This window comes from Staurois parvus, unplaced genomic scaffold, assembly GCF_062004578.1.
Source record: "Staurois parvus isolate SC_StPar_1 unplaced genomic scaffold, SC_StPar_1.0 ptg000670l, whole genome shotgun sequence".
Taxonomy (NCBI): domain Eukaryota; kingdom Metazoa; phylum Chordata; class Amphibia; order Anura; family Ranidae; genus Staurois; species Staurois parvus.
The window spans coordinates 2,353,370-2,376,715 of NW_028318466.1; the positions used below are offsets into that span (position 1 = coordinate 2,353,370).

The 23,346-nt window shown below is 46.3% G+C and overlaps 1 protein-coding gene across 1 annotated transcript in view; it reads right to left on the reverse strand.

Moving 5' to 3' along the window:
• The window catches only part of LOC149447777 (collagen alpha-4(VI) chain-like), a 194,016-nt gene that overhangs the window by 23,512 nt on the left and 147,158 nt on the right, over positions 1-23,346 (reverse strand). Inside the window, exons 37-38 of the mRNA XM_089652063.1 lie at positions 18,050-18,131; positions 12,524-12,687 (exon numbers count right to left, since the gene is read on the reverse strand). Coding sequence (XP_089508189.1) covers positions 12,524-12,687; positions 18,050-18,131 — 246 coding nt within the window. The remainder of the gene's footprint in view (positions 1-12,523; positions 12,688-18,049; positions 18,132-23,346) is intronic.

Consider the following 23,346-nt stretch of genomic DNA (forward strand, 5'->3'; position numbering starts at 1 on the left):
TAGAGATGAGCGAATCGAAGTAGGCGAAGTGGAATTCATTTCGAATATTAGAAAAATTTGCGTCGAATCCGAAAATAAGCAGACTTCGGATGCGCGAATCAAAATTTTTCCTAAAATGGCGGCGACATGTGCGGCGACGGAGCGGGGATGTCTGGGAAGGCGCGCAGACAAGGCGCGCTGACCCATAATGCATTCATTCATGACATGTGATCGCATTAGCCAATCAGCAGCCAGCCAGCCAGCACAGTGTAATGGTCGAGCTATAAATGGCGGCCATTTAAGAATTCTCCATTTGCCTCCAGTCATTCAACAGAGGCAGACCTGGCTGTATTCAGGGAGAGAGTTAGGGACAGAGAAACGTTACTTAGGGACACAGAAACGTTAGTTAGGGCCACAGAATCGTTACTTAGGGCCACAGAAACGTTACTTAGGGCCACAGAAACGTTACTTAGGGCCACAGAATCGTTAGTTAGGGCCACAGAAACGTTACTTAGGGACACAGAATTGTTACTCAGGGACAGACAGAATTGTTACTGAGGGATACAGAATTGTTACTGAGGGCCACAGAAACGTTACTTAGGGCCACAGAAACGTTACTTAGGGCCACAGAAACGTTACTTAGGGACAGACACAGAATTGTTACTGAGGGACACAGATTTGTTACTGAGGGCCACAGAATCGTTACTTAGGGCCACAGAAACGTTACTTAGGGCCACAGAAACGTTACTTAGGGCCACAGAAACAATACTTAGGGCCACAGAATTGTTACTTAAGGACAGACACAGAATTGTTACTGAGGGATACAGAATTGTTACTGAGGGACACAGAACCGTTACTTAGGGCCACAGAAACGTTACTTAGGGCCACAGAAACGTTACTTAGGGCCACAGAATCGTTACTTAGGGCCACAGAAACGTTACTTAGGGCCACAGAAACGTTACTTAGGGACACAGAATTGTTACTCAGGGACAGACACAGAATTCTTACTCAGGGACAGACACAGAATTGTTACTGAGGGACACAGAATTGTTACTGAGGGACACAGAATTGTTACTCAGGGACACAGAATTGTTACTGAGGGACACAGAATTGTTACTGAGGGACACAGAATTGTTACTCAGGGACAGACACAGAATTGTTACTCAGGGACAGACACAGAATTGTTACTGAGGGACACAGAATTGTTACTGAGGGCCACAGAACTGTTACTTAGGGCCACAGAAACGTTACTCAGGGACACAGAATTGTTACTCAGGGACAGACACAGAATTGTTACTGAGGGACAGACACAGAATTGTTACTGAGGGACACAGAATTGTTACTGAGGGCCACAGAACTGTTACTTAGGGCCACAGAAACGTTACTCAGGGACACAGAATTCTTACTCAGGGACAGACTTAGAATTGTTACTCAGGGACACAGAATTGTTACTGAGGGACACAGAATTGTTACTGAGGGACACAGAACTGTTACTGAGGGACACAGAATTGTTACTCGGGGACACAGAATTGTTACTCAGGGACAGACACAGAATTGTTACTGAGGGACACAGAATTGTTACTGAGGGACACAGAATTGTTACTGAGGGCCACAGAACTGTTACTTAGGGCCACAGAAACGTTACTCAGGGACACAGAATTGTTACTCAGGGACAGACACAGAATTGTTACTGAGGGAAACAGAATTGTTACTGGGGGCCACAGAAACGTTACTTAGGGCCACAGAAACGTTACTTAGGGACACAGAAACGTTACTTAGGGACACAGAATTGTTACTCAGGGACAGACACAGAATTCTTACTCAGGGACAGACACAGAATTGTTACTCAGGGACACAGAATTGTTACTGAGGGACACAGAATTGTTACTGAGGGACACAGAATTGTTACTGAGGGACACAGAATTGTTACTCGGGGACACAGAATTGTTACTCAGGGACAGACACAGAATTGTTACTGAGGGACACAGAATTGTTACTGAGGGACACAGAATTGTTACTGAGGGACACAGAATTGTTACTGAGGGCCACAGAACTGTTACTTAGGGCCACAGAAACGTTACTCAGGGACACAGAATTGTTACTCAGGGACAGACACAGAATTGTTACTCAGGGACACAGAATCGTTGAATTAAAGAGTATGTCAGACAACATGCAGAGGAGTGGCAGAGGAGGCAATGTTTTAGGAGCGTGCAGACGTGGCAGCAGAGGAAGGGGTCGAGGCAGAACTATTCGCAGCCAGAGGCCAGTGCTCCCGGTGTCATCCAGAACAGTGAGGAAGAGCTAACAGAGAGCGGTCAGGAACGGGGGGAGACATCCGCCTCTTCAGCAGCCAGGCGAAGAAGTAGTGGCGAGGAGAGTGGCTCGGTAGCCGGTCTAGAGACAGGTCTGTCTCCTGACCCACACGCAGCCGAGGGGGCTAGTAGTGAGGTGGAGACCCTAATTGATGATGATGAGGCTAATCGCACTTGGCAGCCTCGTCGTCATCAGGCTATTGCTTCCGCATCATCAGGAGAAGAGGGTGGCAGCTTGGCAGCGAGCAAAACAGTCGGTGGGTTGTCTCCATCGCCACACTCTGCCATGTGCCACTTTCAGGTCTCCTCACACACTGCTGGTGTGTTCCATTTTTTGTCATAGGGTGCTGGCAGATTACGGGCCTCCCATAGCTGCTGCCAGGCCCCTAATCTGCCATGGGCCCCTGTACCGCCTCCTCATGCTGCTGCCAGGTCCACAGTGTCTCATGCCATGTGCCACTTTCAGGTCTCCTCACACTGCTGGTGTGTTCCATTTTTTGTCATAGGGTGCTGGCAGATTACGGGCCTCCCATAGCTGCTGCCAGGCCCCTAATCTGCCATGGGCCCCTGTACGCCTCCTCATGCTGCTGCCAGGTCCACAGTGTCTCATGCCATGTGCCACTTTCAGGTCTCCTCACACACTGCTGGTGTGTTCAATTTTTTGACATAGGGTGCTGGCAGATTACGGGCCTCCCATAGCTGCTGCCAGGCCCCTAATCTGCCATGGGCCCCTATACCGCCTCCTCATGCTGCTGCCAGGTCCAGAGTCTCTCATGGGTCCCTGTACGGCCTCCCATTGCTGCTGTCTCCATCGCCACACTCTGCCATGTGCCACTTTCAGGTCTCCTCACACACTGCTGGTGTGTTCCATTTTTTGTCATAGGGTGCTGGCAGATTACGGGCCTCCCATTGCTGCTGCCAGGCCCCTAATCTGCCATGGGCCCCTGTACCGCCTCCTCATGCTGCTGCCAGGTCCACAGTGTCTCATGGGTCCCTGTACGGCCTCCCATTGCTGCTGTCTCCATCGCCACACTCTGCCATGTGCCACTTTCAGGTCTCCTCACACTGCTGGTGTGTTACATTTTTTGTCATAGGGTGCTGGCAGATTACGGGCCTCCCATAGCTGCTGCCAGGCCCCTAATCTGCCATGGGCCCCTGTACCGCCTCCTCATGCTGCTGCCAGGTCCACAGTGTCTCATGCCATGTGCCACTTTCAGGTCTCCTCACACTGCTGGTGTGTTCCATTTTTTGTCATAGGGTGCTGGCAGATTACGGGCCTCCCATAGCTGCTGCCAGGCCCCTAATCTGCCATGGGCCCCTATACCGCCTCCTCATGCTGCTGCCAGGTCCAGAGTCTCTCATGGGTCCCTGTACGGCCTCCCATTGCTGCTGTCTCCATCGCCACACTCTTCCATGTGCCACTTTCAGGTCTCCTCACACACTGCTGGTGTGTTCCATTTTTTGACATAGGGTGCTGGCAGATTACGGGCCTCCCATAGCTGCTGCCAGGCCCCTAATCTGCCATGGGCCCCTATAGCGCCTCCTCATGCTGCTGCCAGGTCCAGAGTGTCTCATGGATCCCTGTACGGCCTCCCATTGCTGCTGTCTCCATCGCCACACTCTGCCATGTGCCACTTTCAGGTCTCCTCACACACTGCTGGTGTGTTAAATTTTTTTGACATAGGGTGCTGGCAGATTACGGGCCTCCCATAGCTGCTGCCAGGCCCCTAATCTGCCATGTGCCCCTATACCGCCTCCTCATGCTGCTGCCAGGTCCAGAGTCTCTCATGGGTCCCTGTACAGCCTCCCATTGCTGCTGTCTCCATCGCCACACTCTGCCATGTGCCACTTTCAGGTCTCCTCACACACTGCTGGTGTGTTCCATTTTTTGACATAGGGTGCTGGCAGATTACGGGCCTCCCATAGCTGCTGCCAGGCCCCTAATCTGCCATGGGCCCCTATAGCGCCTCCTCATGCTGCTGCCAGGTCCAGAGTGTCTTATGGGTCCCTGTACGGCCTCCCATTGCTGCTGTCTCCATCGCCACACTCTGCCATGTGCCACTTTCAGGTCTCCTCACACACTGCTGGTGTGTTCAATTTTTTGACATAGGGTGCTGGCAGATTACGGGCCTCCCATAGCTGCTGCCAGGCCCCTAATCTGCCATGGGCCCCTATATACCGCCTCCTCATGCTGCTGCCAGGTCCAGAGTGTCTCATGGGTCCCTGTATGGCCTCCCATTGCTGCTGTCTCCATCGCCACACTCTGCCATGTGCCACTTTCAGGTCTCCTCACACACTGCTGGTGTGTTCAATTTTTTGACATAGGGTGCTGGCAGATTACGGGCCTCCCATAGCTGCTGCCAGGCCCCTAATCTGCCATGGGCCCCTATACCGCCTCCTCATGCTGCTGCCAGGTCCAGAGTGTCTCATGGGTCCCTGTACGGCCTCCCATTGCTGCTGTCTCCATCGCCACACTCTGCCATGTGCCACTTTCAGGTCTCCTCACACTGCTGGTGTGTTCCATTTTTTGTCATAGGGAGCTGGCAGATTACGGGCCTCCCATAGCTGCTGCCAGGCCCCTAATCTGCCATGGGCCCCTGTACCGCCTCCTCATGCTGCTGCCAGGTCCAGCCGAACGTAGTCACACAGGGGAGGAACTTCTCAGTGTAATGAACAGAGAAATCGACAGATGGCTGTCTCCGCGCAAACTGAAAATCGGAACCATGTTGACCGACAACGGAAAGAACATGGTGTCTGCTCTGCGTCAAGGAAGGTTGTGCCATGCGCCATGCATGGCTCACGTGTTCAATCTGGTTGTCAAGCGGTTCCTAGAATCCACCATCCCACTGCAAGACATCCTTAAAATGTCACGTAAACCTTGCATGCATTTCAGCCATTCCTACACCGCAAAGCACACCCTCCTTGAGCTGCAGCGGCAGAACGGAATTCCACAGCATCGCCTGATCTGCGACGTTGCAACAAGGTGGAATTCAACCCTACACATGGTAGACCGCCTTTACGAACAGCGAAAGGCCATCACCGATTTCATGATGTTACAAGCGGATAAAGGTACTCCCCTGTGTAACTTCGATGTCAGCCATTGGCAGCTCATGCGTGACACCTGCCGCTTGCTCAGGCCCTTTGAGGAGGCCACGCTATTCGTGAGTCGGCAGGACTATGGGATGAACGACGTCATTCCTCTGTTGCACGTCCTGGAACAAATGCTGTTAACAATGGCTGGTCAGGGTGCGGTAGACGTGGCGCACAGATCTCAACGCCACATGACCCCTGTGGGGGCAGGACAGGAAGAAGAGGAGGAGGTAGAGGAGGACATTTGTGCTCAGGAATTATTGAGTGAAATGGGTGGTTTTTCCACTCAGCGGACAGGAGTGGAGGAGCAGGAGCATCTGGTAGAGGAGGAGGAGGAGGAGACAGAGGACCCAGACGCACCGTGGCAGTATGCTGTGGAGATGGAGGCAGGGAGTCCCTCGCATTCCTTGGCACAAATGGCCCATAGCATGCTCGGTTGCTTGCGTAGCGACAGCCGAATAATAACCATCAGACAGAGGGATGACTTTTGGCTGTCCACCTTGTTGGACCCTCGTACCGTTCAAAAATGGTGGCCTTTTTCACACCTGCTGAGAGGGAGGCCAAAATAACGTACTATAAAAACCACCTATGTAGTCAGTTGGTCTCTGCCTTTGTGCGCCAACGTCCATCCTCAGACACTGTGGGCCCTGTGCGCTCGCGTTCCGCTGCCATGGCAGCAAAGGAGGGGTGGGGTGGTAGGAGCAGTGGCAGCTCCACTAGCAGCGGCTGCCTCAGTCTGCAGTCGATGATGAGTAGCTTTCTTCACCAGCGCAGTGAGGAAACTAGTAACCAGCCGCAGCAGCAGCAGCATCAGGTGGACCTGGAGCAGGACCTCAAACAACAGGCTTGGGCCTACTTGGACAGCACCCTGCCAACCGAGGTAGACAATCCCCTTGACTACTGGGCAACGAAACTTGACCTTTGGCCCCAACTAGCTGAATTTGCCCTTGAAAGGCTGTCATGCCCGGCCAGTAGCGTGGCATCGGAGCGCGTGTTTAGTGCGGCAGGAGGTATTGTAACTCCGCGGAGGACACGACTGTCCACCCAAAGTGTTGAGAGACTCACGTTTGTGAAAATGAATCAGGCGTGGATTAGTCTGGATTTCAAACCACCAGTTCCTGACACAACTGACTAAATCCGCCATAAATCATGCCCCTGCCATGTGCCACTTTCAGGTCTCCTCACACTGCTGGTGTGTTCAATTTTTTGTCATAGGGTGCTGGCAGATTACGGGCCTCCCATAGCTGCTGCCAGGCCCCTAATCTGCCATGGGCCCCTGTACCGCCTCCTCATGCTGCTGCCAGGTCCACAGTGTCTCATGCCATGTGCCACTTTCAGGTCTCCTCACACTGCTGGTGTGTTCCATTTTTTGTCATAGGGTGCTGGCAGATTACGGGCCTCCCATAGCTGCTGCCAGGCCCCTAATCTGCCATGGGCCCCTATACCACCTCCTCATGCTGCTGCCAGGTCCAGAGTCTCTCATGGGTCCCTGTACGGCCTCCCATTGCTGCTGTCTCCATCGCCACACTCTGCCATGTGCCACTTTCAGGTCTCCTCACACACTGCTGGTGTGTTCCATTTTTTGTCATAGGGTGCTGGCAGATTACGGGCCTCCCATTGCTGCTGCCAGGCCCCTAATCTGCCATGGGCCCCTGTACCGCCTCCTCATGCTGCTGCCAGGTCCAGAGTCTCTCATGGGTCCCTGTACGGCCTCCCATTGCTGCTGTCTCCATCGCCACACTCTGCCATGTGCCACTTTCAGGTCTCCTCACACACTGCTGATGTGTTCCATTTTTTGTCATAGGGTGCTGGCAGATTACGGGCCTCCCATTGCTGCTGCCAGGCCCCTAATCTGCCATGGGCCCCTGTACCGCCTCCTCATGCTGCTGCCAGGTCCACAGTGTCTCATGGGTCCCTGTACGGCCTCCCATTGCTGCTGTCTCCATCGCCACACTCTGCCATGTGCCACTTTCAGGTCTCCTCACACTGCTGGTGTGTTACATTTTTTGTCATAGGGTGCTGGCAGATTACGGGCCTCCCATAGCTGCTGCCAGGCCCCTAATCTGCCATGGGCCCCTGTACGCCTCCTCATGCTGCTGCCAGGTCCACAGTGTCTCATGCCATGTGCCACTTTCAGGTCTCCTCACACTGCTGGTGTGTTCCATTTTTTGTCATAGGGTGCTGGCAGATTACGGGCCTCCCATTGCTGCTGCCAGGCCCCTAATCTGCCATGGGCCCCTGTACCGCCTCCTCATGCTGCTGCCAGGTCCACAGTGTCTCATGGGTCCCTGTACGGCCTCCCATTGCTGCTGTCTCCATCGCCACACTCTGCCATGTGCCACTTTCATGTCTCCTCACACTGCTGGTGTGTTCCATTTTTTGTCATAGGGTGCTGGCAGATTACGGGCATCCCATTGCTGCTGCCAGGCCCGTAATCTGCCATGGGCCCCTGTACCGCCTCTTCATGCTGCTGCCAGGTCCAGAGTGTGTCATGGGTCCCTGTACGGCCTCCCATTGCTGCTGCCAGGAGGCAGCAGGGTCGCAGCAGTGTCAGTGGAGGCAAACGGCCACGGAGTAGAGCACCAGCTCCACTGCAGCCTACCACCACTGCCAGTAGTGGTGCCGGTGTGCACGGAGGAAGTAGCAGTCAGCCAGTGAGGAGTAGCGGGGGCAAAGTTTCCTACTCGGCGGTGTGGCAATTTTTCGTCAAGCCGCCCGAGGAAGTAAACGTAGCCGTATGTCGACTATGTGGCCAGAAAGTCAAGCGTGGCCAGGGGGCCCATGTTGGGACTACAGCGTTGCGTCAGCATATGCAGCATCGCCATTCGGTGGCCTGGGAAAACCGTGATAAAGATACGGCGGTTCTGCCTGCCCCAGCCCAGGGTTCCATTTTGTCATAGGGTGCTGGCAGATTACGGGCCTCCCATTGCTGCTGCCAGGCCTTAATCTGCCATGGGCCCCTGTACCGCCTCCTCATGCTGCTGCCAGGTCCACAGTGTCTCATGGGTCCCTGAACCGCCTCCCATTGCTGCTGTCTCCATCGCCACACTCTGCCATGTGCCACTTTCAGGTCTCCTCACACACTGCTGGTGTGTAGAATTTTTTGTCATAGGGTGCTGGCAGATTACGGGCCTCCCATTGCTGCTGCCAGGCCCGTAATCTGCCATGGGCCCCAGTACCGCCTCCTCATGCTGCTGCCAGGTCCAGAGTCTCTCATGGGTCCCTGTACGGCCTCCCATTGCTGCTGTCTCCATCGCCACACTCTGCCATGTGCCACTTTCAGGTCTCCTCACACTGCTGGTGTGTTCCATTTTTTGTCATAGGGTGCTGGCAGATTACGGGCCTCCCATACCTGCTGCCAGGCCCCTAATCTGCCATGGGCCCCTGTACCGCCTCCTCATGCTGCTGCCAGGTCCACAGTGTCTCATGGGTCCCTGTACGGCCTCCCATTGCTGCTGTCTCCATCGCCACACTCTGCCATGTGCCACTTTCAGGTCTCCTCACACACTGCTGGTGTGTTCCATTTTTTGTCATAGGGTGCTGGCATATTACGGGCCTTCCATAGCTGCTGCCAGGCCCGTAATCTGCCATGGGCCCCAGTACCGCCTCCTCATGCTGCTGCCAGGTCCACAGTCTCTCATGGGTCCCTGTACGGCCTCCCATTGCTGCTGTCTCCATCGCCACACTCTGCCATGTGCCACTTTCAGGTCTCCTCACACTGATGGTGTGTTCCATTTTTTGTCATAGGGTGCTGGCAGATTACGGGTCTCCCATAGCTGCTGCCAGGCCCCTTATCTGCCATGGGCCCCTGTACTGCCTCCTCATGCTGCTGCCAGGTCCAGAGTCTCTCATGGGTCCCTGTACGGCCTCCCATTGCTGCTGTCTCCATCGCCACACTCTGCCATTTGCCACTTTCAGGTCTCCTCACACACTGCTGGTGTGTTCCATTTTTTGTCATAGGGTGCTGGCAGATTACGGGCCTCCCATTGCTGCTGCCAGGCTCGTAATCTGCCATGGGCCCCCGTACCGACTCCTCATGCTGCTGCCAGGCCCGTAATCTGTCATGGGCCCCTGTTGTCGCTTGTTGGCATATTCCGCTCGTTCAGATGCTCCTTCTCCTGCTACTCCTCTTCACGGATTCCGTCAGCAGTCTTTCTTGGAATCCGTTTCCAAGAGACAACAGTTTGCGAGCACGCACCCGACGGTGCAGAAGCTGAATGTCCTCCTGTCCAAGTTGCTGCTGCCAGGCTCGTAATCTGTCATGCGCCCCTGTAACGCCTCCTCATGCTGCTGCCAGGTCCAGAGTGTGTCATGGGTCCCTGTACGGCCTCCCATTGCTGCTGCCAGGCCCGTAATCTGCCATGGGCCCCCGTACCAACTCCTCATGCTGCTGCCAGGCCCGTAATCTGTCATGGGCCCCTGTACCGCCTCCTCATGCTGCTGCCAGGTCCAGAGTCTCTCATGGGTCCCTGTACGGCCTCCCATTGCTGCTGTCTCCATCGCCACACTCTGCCATGTGCCACTTTCAGGTCTCCTCACACTGCTGGTGGTTTCCATTTTTGTGATAGGGTGCTGTATGGCCTCCCATTGCTGCTGCCTCCACCGCCACACTGTGGCTCCACACTCTGGTTTTGGCCCCGTGACTGCCCAAATGAGTGAAGTGTGCGGTGATTCTAAGATCGACGGCACTCATCTGCATGTCATACTGACTGTCAGTATTATTTCTCTTCCCCAGCAGACTCCAAGGGCATTTAAATTAAAGGTACAGTGTTCTGCACTAATATAAAGGCTCTCTGAAGCCTAGAAACACCCTTTTATAAGTTAAATTCGCAGCGAATATATTCGACTCGAATCAAAATTTTTCCACGAATTCGCCGAATCAGTCGAATCGAATTTTTGAATAATTCGCTCATCTCTACTCTGCATGTCAGTTCAGCACAGTGGTGATGCCGATCTCCACTCTGGGATCAATCAGCATCTCTACATCAGGCCAGTCATCTCTGCTTGCTGCACAGACAGGCTATCAGTCGGTAACTCTGCACTTCTCTGCAAAAAGCCAAAAAGCCTGTGCAAGAATCCTGTTCCTAGGAGGCGGTGCCATCCATGAGATTGGTGAATGGGCAGACCTCTTTCTGATAATACTCTAGACACACTGCATGCAGACACCTTTTCACCTCAGTACCAAGAGATCTTTCAGCAATTACCACAGCCCGTGGCATCTTCATTGAATTACTATTACTCACTACTGTAAATGGACCCCACCATTGCTAGCAAAAGACAACAGCTACTATCACATAAGGAACTTTAACCACTAGCCTACAGGGCACTTATACCCCCTTCCTGCCCAGGACAATTTCCAGCTTTCAGCTTGTCACATTTTGAGATAAATGAAATCTGTGAGCGCTTCAGATGATAGCAGCTATAGCACGCAAGGCAACCAAAAAATAAACCTCATAAATATATACCGGTATATAGAAAGTGCAGCGCTAAAATATATATATATATACTCAAATAAAATATGTTATTTTCAGTGTGCTCTCCAAATCATATGGATAAAAGAAGTAACACAATAAAATATTAAAATAATAAATAAATAAATAGTGACAGCTCGTGATGAGTGAACTATTCAGGAGTTCCTAGTGACTTTCCGATCCTGTGGTCTGGTGACAAATAGTGAAAATGCGCACTCACCAGATGTGTATTTTCAATACGCCTGTAATACATAAACCAGAGGTCCCCCTCATGGGATGGGATGGATGAGCTGAACCGTCTTAGCGGACTCTCCTTCCTCTAGGTGTAGAGCAGCCAAACCATTGTCTCCCTCTAAGAAATGGGCAGGGTACTGGGCAGCCTACATGAGGGCGTGCATCATCCTTAGGGTGGTATCATGTGTCACAGACTTTGGATGCTTGGGCTCAATGTGCAGGCCCCTTTAACGCGTTATGTACGATAGCACTTCATCAGAAAGGCATGGCCATCACGCCAGTGCCATGCGTCATGTATTTCATATGAAATCCTCCCAGAACGAGAGAACCACCTTGCGTCCGTCATTGTACTATATGACGGGCAGGAGGCGGTTAAATATCTCAGGACTCAAGTTGCTATTTCTAGTTAAAGGAACCTCTTCCCATCAAAGCCATTGTTATTCAAATTAGGGTGTCTATACCCATTTAGTGCATATATACAGTATATTTCCAAAAGTATTGGGACGCCTATCTTTACACACACATGAACTTTAATGGCATCTCAGTCTTAGTTCATAGAATTCAATATTGAGTTGGCCCACCCTTTGCAGCTATAACAGTTTCAGCTCTTCTGGGAAGGCTGTCCACAAGGTTTAGGAGTGTGTCTATGGGAGTGATTGACCATTCTTCCCGAAGCACATTTGTGAGGTCAGGCACAGATGTCGGACGAAAAGGCCTGGCTTGCAATCTCTGCTCTAATTCATCCTCACTGTGTTCATTCATAACTGAAACATAGTAAACTGTGTTGGTTTTTTTGGGGGAGGGAGGGGGCTGTCAAGTTGGCTGTGAGAGGCCCCATGGTTTCTAACAGCAGCCCTGGCTGGGTTTTATCATCACTTTCAAATGGACAATAGGCAAGCAGAGAAGATTTTTTTGGTAGAGTAAAGAAAGGTTAGACACTGGCACTCTTCTATCAAATATTGAACTGGGTCATGGAAATACTTTACATTTTGACTCTTCCCTATGTTGTCCATAAAATGGCTGGAGATAGGCTTTAATACATTACTAAGTAAGTTACATATTACAGTTGTTTCCACTAAACACTACAAGTTCCTCAGATCAGTTACGAATATGTTTTCTTTTATTTCATTTATGATAGTCCTATTGACAGTTTATAAAGAAATATATACAATGTCAAAAGTATTGGCCTGGAGTACTGAAAATTTTTAGCCAAACCGAAATGAAACAGTTGCATTACAGTGCATTACAATCCACTTGCTAGTGTATTATGGAGGGTTAAAGCACATGCCTAATTGGTTTAAATAAGCTGCAAAACTTTCCCAAAAGCTGTTTAGCAAATGTCATTTGAAATATTCACTTGGGATAAGTTAGATGAAGATGAAATTCTCCAGAACCTTATTACTGGGACATATTGTGCATATACATGCTAATACATACCAGTGGTTTGGACCCCTGTTTCAGTCGATAGACTCACTGTCTCTGTAGTTTCTGAAACAGTATCACTCTCTGTTTCTTCCTCATAATAGAACTCTTCCACTTTTCTTTCTGCAAACTCTCCCGTTTGTTCTGTGGGTTCAACTTCAACTTCAGTGTAGTAAGCACTAAAGGGATATCCCATTCAATGGTTATTATATTGATGGACATAATTATTGTCATTACCACTAACACACAAAATAACAGATGATATTAAACAAAAAAAAATAAATAAAATAATGCTTTTATCAATAATAATTACTTACTTGACCCTGTTAAAATCTATATCAGCAAAAGAAGAAATCTATTCTGTTTTACTAATTTTTTATTACCACAGCTGTAAATGTGCTTATTTCTTGATACTATAACAATGAAAAATGGATCCATTGCCTACGGCGAACCAAAATATTGTTTTCAGACTTATTAAGTTTCACATACAGTGTCAATGTCTTTGAGTAGCAACCTGTTCAGGGCATAATCAGCTGGGATCATGCTATCAAACAAATTGGTGGATGTGGCACCATCCCTTTCTTAACTTACCCTTTAGACTCCTTATGATTTTTTGAAAGGGTTTGTCATCTCATTCCACACTTACTCAGGGCATACATACATACATATATATATTATTATTATTATTATACAGGATTTATATAGCGCCAACACTTTGCGCAGCGCTTTACAATATACAGTTGCAAGAAAAAGTATGTGAACCCCTTGGGATTACATGGAGTTTTTCATGAATTGGGCATAAAATGTGCTCTGAACATCATCTAAGTCACAACAATAGAAGAACACAGTTTGCTGAACATAATACTATACAAACATTAGATGTTGCCATGGTTTAATTGCACATAACATGTAAACATTCACAGTGCAGGGAGGAAAAAGTATGTGAGGCCCTAGCTTAATGACTTCTCCCAGAGCTAATTGGAGCCAGGAGTGAGCCAACCTTGACTCCAATCAGTGTGATGATATTGGATGTGTTGCTGACAGCTGTCCTGCCCTTAAAAAACACACACCTGTTTTGGGTTTACTCGTTTCAAGAAGCACTGTTTGATGTGAACCATGCCTCGCAGAAAAGAGCTCTCAGAAGACCTACGATCAAGAATTGTTGATTTGCATGAAGCTGGAAAGGGTTACAAAAGTATCTCCAAAAGCCTTGATGTTCATGTGTCCACGGTAAGACAGACTGTCTACAATTGGAGAAAGTTTAGCACTGTTGCTACTCTTCCTAGGTGTGGTCGTCCTGTAAAAATAACTGCAAGAGCACAGCGCAGAATGCTACATGAGGTAAAGAAGAATCCCAGAGTGTCAGCTAAAGACCTACAGAAATCTCTGGCACATGCTAACATTTTTGTTGACACATCTACAATAAGGAAAACATTAAACAAGAATGGAGGACATGGGAGGACACCACGGAGGAAGCCATTGCTGTCCAAAAAGAATATTGCAGCACGTTTGAAGTTTGCAAAAGAGCACCTGGATGTTCCACAGCACTACTGGCAAAATATACTGTGGTGAAACCAAGATTGAGTTGTTTGGGAAGAACACACAACACTATGTGTGGAGAAAAAAAGGCACAGCACACCAACATCAAAACCTCATCCCCACTGTAAAACATGGCGGAGGGAGCATCATGGTTTGGGGCTGCTTTGCTGCCTCAGGTCCTGGGCAGATTGTTGTCATTGATGGGAAAATGAATTCCAGAGTTTATCAAGACATTTTGCAGGAAAACTTATGACCATCTGTCCGCCAACTGAAGCTCCGCAGGGGATAAGTGATGCAACAGGACAATGACCCAAAGCATACAAGTAATTCAACAAAACAATGGCTGCAACAGCACAGAATACGCCTTCTGGAGTGGCCCAGTCAGAGTCCTGACCTCAACCCGATTGAAATGCTGTGGCATGACCTTAAGAGAGCGATTCACACCAGACATCCCAAGAGTATTGCTACACTGAAACAGTTTTGTGAAGAGGAGTGGTGTAAAATTACCCCAGATCGTTGTGCAGGTCTGATCTGCAACTACAGGAAACGTTTGGTTGAGGTTATTGCTGCCAAAGGAGGGTCAACCAATTCTTAAGTCCAAACGTTCACATACTTTTTCCTCCCTGCACTGTGAATGTTTAGATGTTGCCATGGTTTAATTGCACATAACATGTAAACATTCACAGTGCAGGGAGCAAAAAGTATGTGAACCCCTTGGGATTACATGGAGTTTTGCATGAATTGGGCATAAAATGTGCTCTGAACGTCATCTAAGTCATAGCAATAGAAGAACACAGTCTGCTGAACATAATACTACACAAACATTAGATGTTGCCATGGTTTAATTGCACATAACATGTAATGTTTGTGTAGTAATATGTTCAGCAGACTGTGTTCTTCTATTGTTGTGACTTAGATGACGTTTAGAGCACATTTTATGCCCAATTCATGCAAAACTCCACGTAATCCCCAGGGGTTCACATACTTTTTCTTGCAACTGTAAGGGAGACAGTACAATTACAATACATTTCAGTACAGAAGGAATAGGAGGGCCCTGCTCATGGAGCTTACAAGATATATATATATCTTTTTTCTATTTGGACCTAGAAGATTACTATTTCCATCAAGGATTAAAATGCATAAAAGGATTGTTTTTCATCCTTACATTTATACAGCATGAGTCATTGCTTACAGGTAACAATTGAATTTTTTTGTGCTGTCATGGCATGCCATAGTTACAGTATTAATTAATTAAATTTTCCTATCAGCTGGGACTTTATAGATGCTAAACAGATTTGATGCACTAGTACAGACTTCTCTCTTGTTAAAAATCTCCTCATTCATTATAATCAACTTGTTTAAAAAGCATTAATGTGTATACACAGTTGCTATAACATCATCATGCAAAACTAATGAAGGTTCCCCTCTCTAAGATTCACTAGGGGTCTTTATATGTCCAAAATGTAGACACAATGTGAACATTGCTTTCTTTCACAAAGTGCCCTAATTGTCCTCACCCATCAACTTAATATCTATATACTGTATATCACTTTAGTCTTGCATGTTAATCATGACTGTAGGGCCCAGGTAGAGTTTAACATGTTTCTAATATAAACACACTTCACCAGGAACTGTCAAAAAGATACAATGAACTGGCAGTCAAGTATTATGGGCCTCCACCTCACCATATCTTCCACATAGGAAAGAAGGTACAAAGATAAAAGTAAAGGGGTCCTGCTGGGTGATAGGACCTGGCGTAGAATGAAAATATTAAATCATGGCGTAGAGTGGGCCACTGCATATCTGGGAGGATAGTACCCTAACTTGCCTCCTGACAGTGCCTTGTTTTTTATTGAATTGGATCTAGATATTTCATATATATGTTTCTTTATGTTTACCTCCTATTTTTCACCTCTCCAAATCTGGAAAAGCGTTGTGTGTGTTCACATTATAATAAACATTCCCCCCCTTCATTGCTTTAATAGAATAAAGTTCATATAGGCAAGTGACTTATTCTTCCTCGCTATAATCTTTCACATAGAAACTTATTGAGTATCAATAATGTCAGGGCAGGAGCTGTGGAGCGGACAGGCAGGTCTCAACAATGTAACGCACTGGCTGGCGACAACCACCACCCACAGACCGAAGTCCCCCAGGGTGCGGAGTCTAAGTCCCAGGCTGCCCTTCACCAGGGCCCCTGATGGTGGGGATGGACTTGACGCAGCCAGGAACCAGGTCGCGGCCCCCGAGACACCTCAGTTGCGGTAATGGCCACCGCCAATGGCGTGTAGCTGGTGGAAAAGACAATAGAGTAGTCGGGCAGGCCGGGTCGACAACAACGGGACAAAAAACGGTACAGGACAGCAGACGAGAATCACGGGTCACGGGCCGAGTTCAGCAACGGAGGGTTAGATCAAAGGAGAACACAAAGAGTGGTCAGGTCACAAGCCGAGTCAGATACAGGAGAGTCACGAGAGTCAGAACAGAGTTATAGCAACACAAAGACACAAGACACAAGTGCAAAGAGCATGTGCGGACCACAGGCTTATATGTAATCAGCCACACCCCTCTGGGGGATGGACCTCAGAGACCAGAAGGCATAAAAGATTCCCACCATGCTCTGCAGAAATCCAACATGGATGCCAGCACATGGAGAAACATAACCTCTGGGAAAAGGTAGGACCTTGACAAATATCCAGTGCAGCCAACAGTCACTCCAACAAAACAGGGGAGGTAGGTGTAAAACCACTGCCTATCCCCTTGAAGTCAGTATTAATAACATGTTGTTTAATTTTTTTCTGAGGTTCTAAAACATCAGCACGATGTGGAGTTAATTGTGCCAGGCAATTGGTTATTCTTAGATTTCTTTCGTACTCAGTTTGTTTAGACACTGATCCCGTCTTATCTAGAGATTGCTTTAGGACTTCTAATGACGAAATGTGGCCACAGTACCTGACTCGTGGTTTTAGTTCGCATTTGTAAATTTTCCCCTGCATCCTTAAAATATTATCCCCATATTTTTTAGAGTTTACAGAATTGATGTAGTAACAGCTAATAGACACTATAAACAGCCAGAACCATTGTTTGAAGTTGCTCAGCTCATGATATTCAAGGGGAATTAAAGCCAAGTACCATAAATTATACATACAAAAACTCAATTTGTTTTCCAAACAGATTACAACCAATACAGATTGCTCCTGGCTGTTCATCCCCTGACAGATCCTGTTACATGAATGTTGATATATAGATTTATGCATCAAATGTTGAAAAAATACCTAATTATATGATCAAAAACATATCAAATAATCTTAAAACCTTTAATTGTGTCTGATAAATGTAGACCTATCATGCAAATGTACTATGAAAAGTTTGCTCTTGTTTTACAAACCCATAGAAACATCACATTAGCATTTACAGTATAGTCACATTGCAAAATTTATATTCAAGATGTTTTTATTCTGATGCTTAATTAAACGCAAATATTCACATAACACATTGGTATTTATAATCACATTAATCTCTCATACATATTTTGCTCTACCATAGAAAGTAGGGTTCACACAGTGTCAGGAGTGCAGTGCACACACTAATATACAATTCTGTACTCATAACACAAAGCCCCAAGCAGGGGCGGTCTGACAACTCATGGGGCCCCCGGGCAATAAGGGATCATGGGGCTCCTGTGTCCTTGCCCAAACTCAAAAAACCCTATGAAAAAGGTACCAGGGGCATCTCATAGGGCCCCCTACTGACCCCGGGCACTCGGGCAGTGCCCGAGTTTCCAAATGGTCAGACTGCCCCTGGCCCCAAGTGGTTTACATAACTGCAAGAAATTCTTCTTCACCTATCCTCTTCTATTATGGTCTCATCTCAGGTGAGGTTATAATCAAAAATCAAAGGCAGATATTCACTCACATATTTTTTCAGGTTGCATATTACTTGAATATTTCCTTCATGTAAACCAAATATACTGAAAAGGAATAATAATATAATATATATTACCTTTCTGCAAGAGAGATCAGTGAATCTCCGCGTCCTTCACATTCTGCTTGAAAAGCTGATCCTGGATAAGAGTTAATATCATCTTAAAAAAAAAAAACTAAATCAGTGATGAAAATGGCAAATAGCTAGAAAATCAAGTTGCTATAGAATAATAAAAAAATAAGCAGGTTACATTTTAAGTGTCACTAAACCACATAACATAGCAAGAGCCGGGGCATGCCACAGCTCATCTGTTATCACTGCTGACAGCAAAGTGTGCAGCAATCAGGGGCGGACTGACCATATGGAAACTTGGGCACTGCCCGAAGGGTCAGTAGGGGGCCCCATGAGATGCCTCTGGTACCTTATTCATAGGCTTTTTTGAGTTTGGGCAAGGACACAGGGGCCCCATGATCCCCTTTTGCCCGGGGGCCCCATGAGTTGTCAGTCCACCCCTGGCAGCAACTCCACCTCCTCAGTTCCACAGTCATATTTATAAGAGTGAAGAATTACAGCACTTTTGCTTGAATAAAACAGGCATCTTTAATTCATTCTCAGTTATAACATTGACATAAGTATGTGCTTATTCTTTTCAGGCTAAGTGTGCTGCTAGATTAATATGTGGTGTGTCCAGAAAGTAAAAAGAATGATATTTTATAAATTAATTCAATGAAAATGTTACAATTGATAATGGTCTTCTTCACAATATGTACCTTGTGAGTGTACACAACACTCCCAGAGATTTTTCTATTTTTCAGAGCATCCATGGAAGTGTTCAAGTGGAATGGCATTCAGAGCCTGTGTAGTGGCTCTTTGGACATTATCCACATAATCAAAATGGTGTCCTTTCAAACCCTTCTTCATCTTTGGTAAAATGAAAAAATCACAAGGAACCAAGTCAGGGCTGTAAGGTGGATGGGGAGGCACTGTGATGTGTTTTTCAGCCAAAAACTCTCTGACAGCCCTAAGGAACTTTGACTCGGTACATTGTCATGATGAAGGATCCAAGTTTAGCTGACCTCAGGAAGCACATGAAAAACCGTCTCAAGTGACCAAGATTTTCCTGGTAAAATCTTTGATTCACAGTTTGACCAGTAGGTAAAAATTCCTTACGGACAATTCCAGGTGAATAAAAAAAACAATGACCATTGCTTTTACATTTGACTTGGCCATTTAAGCTTTCTTGGGGTGAGGTGACGTGGGCATGTTCTTTTCTGAACTTTCTTTTTTGTCTCAGCATTGTATTTAACTACCCAGGATTCATCTAAAAAAAATCAGGCTCTCTTTCTAAAGGGGCCAACAGGTCTTTGCAAACGAGTTGGCGTAGTTCTTTGGAAAAAGTTTTGCACACACTTTTCTCGAGTTCAAATCCTGAGTCACGATTTCAATGAACAATTGACTTGGTAATTCCCATTTCCTCTGTAATCATTCTGATAGTGAGCCGTTAGTCACAGTTGAGAACAGACCTCACTGCATCCACATTTTTTTCTGTTTTTGATGAAGAGGGGTGTCCTGATCATTGTTCGTCTTCAACACCTTCTCGTCCCTTCCTTGAAGGCCTTGTGCCATTGGTACACTTATACAGATGATAGCGCAGATTCACCATTTCCAAAGCTTCTGATGCACTTTTACCCAATGTCACACAAATCTTTATCACGTATAGCAGTTCCAAACTCATTGATCTTTTTCTTAATACAAGGCACTTGAACGGGATGTCACAAAAAAGAATGTCTCAACTCTGACAGAGCTAAAATGCAACTGATCAGTGTTCTAACGTATGCCTGGCACCCCACACGAAGTGACCTTGGCCAACTTCTCCCTTCACAGAGGTCTTCTCGAATGTAGGAACTTCATTCTCATTATATTCTGGACACACCTCATATATAGGTTATTAGGTTATTATCTTGCATGGCACTAAAGCCAAGAATAGAATACCTGTTTAATACAGAAAAACAAAATTAGCAATAGGTGCTCTGACCAAGTGATATATTAAGCTTCTGGCTGCCTCCCAAATGTAAAAAAAAACAGAGGAAGCTGCTAAGGTATTGCTTTTAATACTAGAAGACCAAGATTTAAGAGACTGCTGGGAAGAGGGCTGTAAGATCATCAAAACAGACCCGAGACTGCTATTTTCTGTACACTGTAATCTGCTATCTGTTAAAATGTTACTAAACCCAGGACCCTGCATTCACTAAACCTCTCTAGCAATACACACCAAACAGAGCATGCGCAGATTGATTCAATATGTCTTATCAGGAGATAAGAGGGGGGCACTGGAAGAAGGGGAGGATCAGAAAAATCAGGTTCAAATGACAATTTTACACAATGCAGAGGATTAACCCCTTAGGATCCACAATGAGTATATCAAGCATGCTTTACTGCATCTGACTTGTCTCATGTCTTGTCCCCCTGCCCTTGTACAGCGCTGAGCAAACCCTTTGGCGCTATATAAATGCTGAATAATAATAATAATAATATACAGACTGATTTTACTGCTGTGGGTTTAGTAACACTTTAATTTCACTGGTATTGTCAGGAGCAAATTAGTTAAAGATGAACAGTGCCAGGCAATTGGACATCTCTTCAAGATTTGATCATTAAATTTTGAGATCAAGCACCTTAGCACAACATAGGAACTTCAGGAAGATACAGATAAGATGGTCCTTTAATTCAAGAAGAAGTGCTGGCCTTCCTAGCCTACCTTTGCTTTTAAATGTGACCACAAAAGCCACATATTTTAATGCTTGCCACTTTGTAGACTGCACAGGGGAGCAACTGCTAATTACACTGTTCAACAAATTTTTATTTTTTGCCAGTTTTGGAAACAAAAGGATCCATTTCTTAATGAATTTCACATTCTGAGTTCAAATATAACAATGAAATTTGTCAATTGGCTCTAGTTTTTCTGTAAACGGAAAGTTTTCTACTATAGGCGTAATGACTACATAGTGCACAATAATTATATAGATAGATGTCTTTCCACAAATATAAAGCAAGTGATATTGACTACATAACAAAGCCTAAATGGCATAATATATTGCATAGGATTACCAAGAAAAATTATAGCCATAAGCTAAGTTGAATCATTTTAATACTTAGGATTCTCACTAGTTTTGTCTTCAGTTTGTGTCGGTTTTGCTTCTCTTGGCTTTTCTCTTGTATTCGAGGAAAGGGCTATCTCTTACAACTGCACATGACTACACGCTTCAGGTTCTTCCTCACTTGACTCAACCACGAAGGATTCTGGTGCTTTAGGAATTGGTAGCCCCTCTCCATGAGGAACTGGACGTATTGCCGATGGAATATTTGGATAGTGCACAGATAAATTTTTCTTCTTATTTAGCCCTTTTGTTGGAGGCACCATACAAAAGTAACAATTACTAACATGATCTGTTGGCTCTCTCCAAATCATTGGCACAGCGAAAGGCATAGATGCCTTTTTTCCATTCAACCATTGCTCCAGTGCCGTCCCACAAGAATTGCAGCATATATGTGGTGCCCAGCTCTTGTCCTGGTCTCCTATCTTGCAGCCAAAATACAAGTTGTAGGCTTTCTTAATCATTCCTGTTATCCTCCTTTTTTGTGAGATAAAAGTTATTTCACTGCAGATATAGCAGAAATTATCTGCTTTATTCACACAAGTTCGAGGCATTACTGAGTAGCCTATATAAGCATAAAACGAAATGTAAAGACGCTGTCGAACTACAATCAGCTACAGATACTGCAGCTTTTATGGAGTGAAGTGATGCAATTAAAGGCTAATATTGCATCATCTCAGTATACATGCAATTTTCTATTGGTCACCAGTATCAATTGCGTAATATGCAGCTGAAGTTGCATCATAATTTTGAATGGCTTACGTCATTAGATGGGTGAATATATCATGGAAACTAGAGCCAATCAACATTTTTTAGGGTCATTTTCGTTTTCAGCACCCCAAAATTATGTAAGATTAGCTAATTTTATGCCCAAAACTTTTTACCTGTTGAACAGTGTTATTGCAGCTCTTTCAGTTTAAAGCTGAACTTCACTCTCTCAATCAACATTGACTATTTGTAATCCTTATGCTGCTAGCATTGCTAAAGAGATAGGAAAGTGTATCATATTTATTTGTATTAAATGGTTTCCATGCCTAGGCAAAGGTTGTCATACATCCCATGAGTCTTCAGGACAGGAGGAGGGGTTTTCTCAGCTAATGGAAAAACAGAATGGTTGGCCGCACAAACAGCAATGTGGTGGATGAAATCCTTTATTGGAATCCTTTACATGCAATATGATAAGAACATGACAGCTCCAAGACAAGACAGAGGAGCAGTAGACGTGTTTCACACGAACATCTGCTTAGTCATTAGTCATAGTCATCAATGTAATGACTAAGCACGTGTTCGTGTGAAACGTGTCTACTGCTCCTCTGTCCTGTCTTGGAGCTGTCATGTTGCATTTACAGTAAAGGATTCCAACAAAGGATTTCATCCACCACAACGCTGTTTGTGCGGCCAACCATTCTGTTTTTCCATTGCATCTGTGATCACGGATCGGGCCAGCACCTGCATGTCTGTGGAGGGGTCATGCAGATTCGGCACTCACCTGGAGCAGACCTTTTGCTCTTCCAGTTTTCTCAGCTAAGCACACCCTCCTGTCTGGCTGCCTGAGAGAAGGGCAGATGGATTCCAGAAAAAAAATCATCTGGCCTTACTCAAGATGGCCATGGCTAGAGAAGCTAGGGGCTATTTCTCAACAAAATAAAGCATTGAGACTTGGATGGGTGAGTTTGCTTTGAATATTAAACATGAATTAAACAGTGTTTTTGGTTTGTGGTGCTCAGATGAAGTGTATTTTCACTTTAAAGTTAATCTAAGTTATACCCACAAAGGGCAAAGCATCAAGTTCATCTTAATTTAGCCCTTCCCAGCAGCCTTTACTTTTGCTCCCCCACTATTCATTTTAGCAGCTTGTAACAAAAGAAATCCCTGTGTAAGTAATGAGTCCTAGCATAAACAGGGCTATAGACTCGCCATGTGACACAAGTGATAGGCCAATGTACACATGGTGCAAGTTACATACTTTTATCTGGAAGTATTGGGTGTTCCCAGTGCTACATGGAGTGTGGAAAGGGAACAAAGGAAGGTAGCTATATACTTGGGAGGAGGTTTTAAAACAACCCATTGGTCTACCCTGAAAGGTTATCATGCTCTTTCAATACTTGCATCATTATCAGCCATATACAGCTGGGATAAGATGACAACCTACAATGGGAATCAGAAAGATAACCCCACTGCTAAAGTTTATACTACCTGTCACACTAATAAGCAGCACAT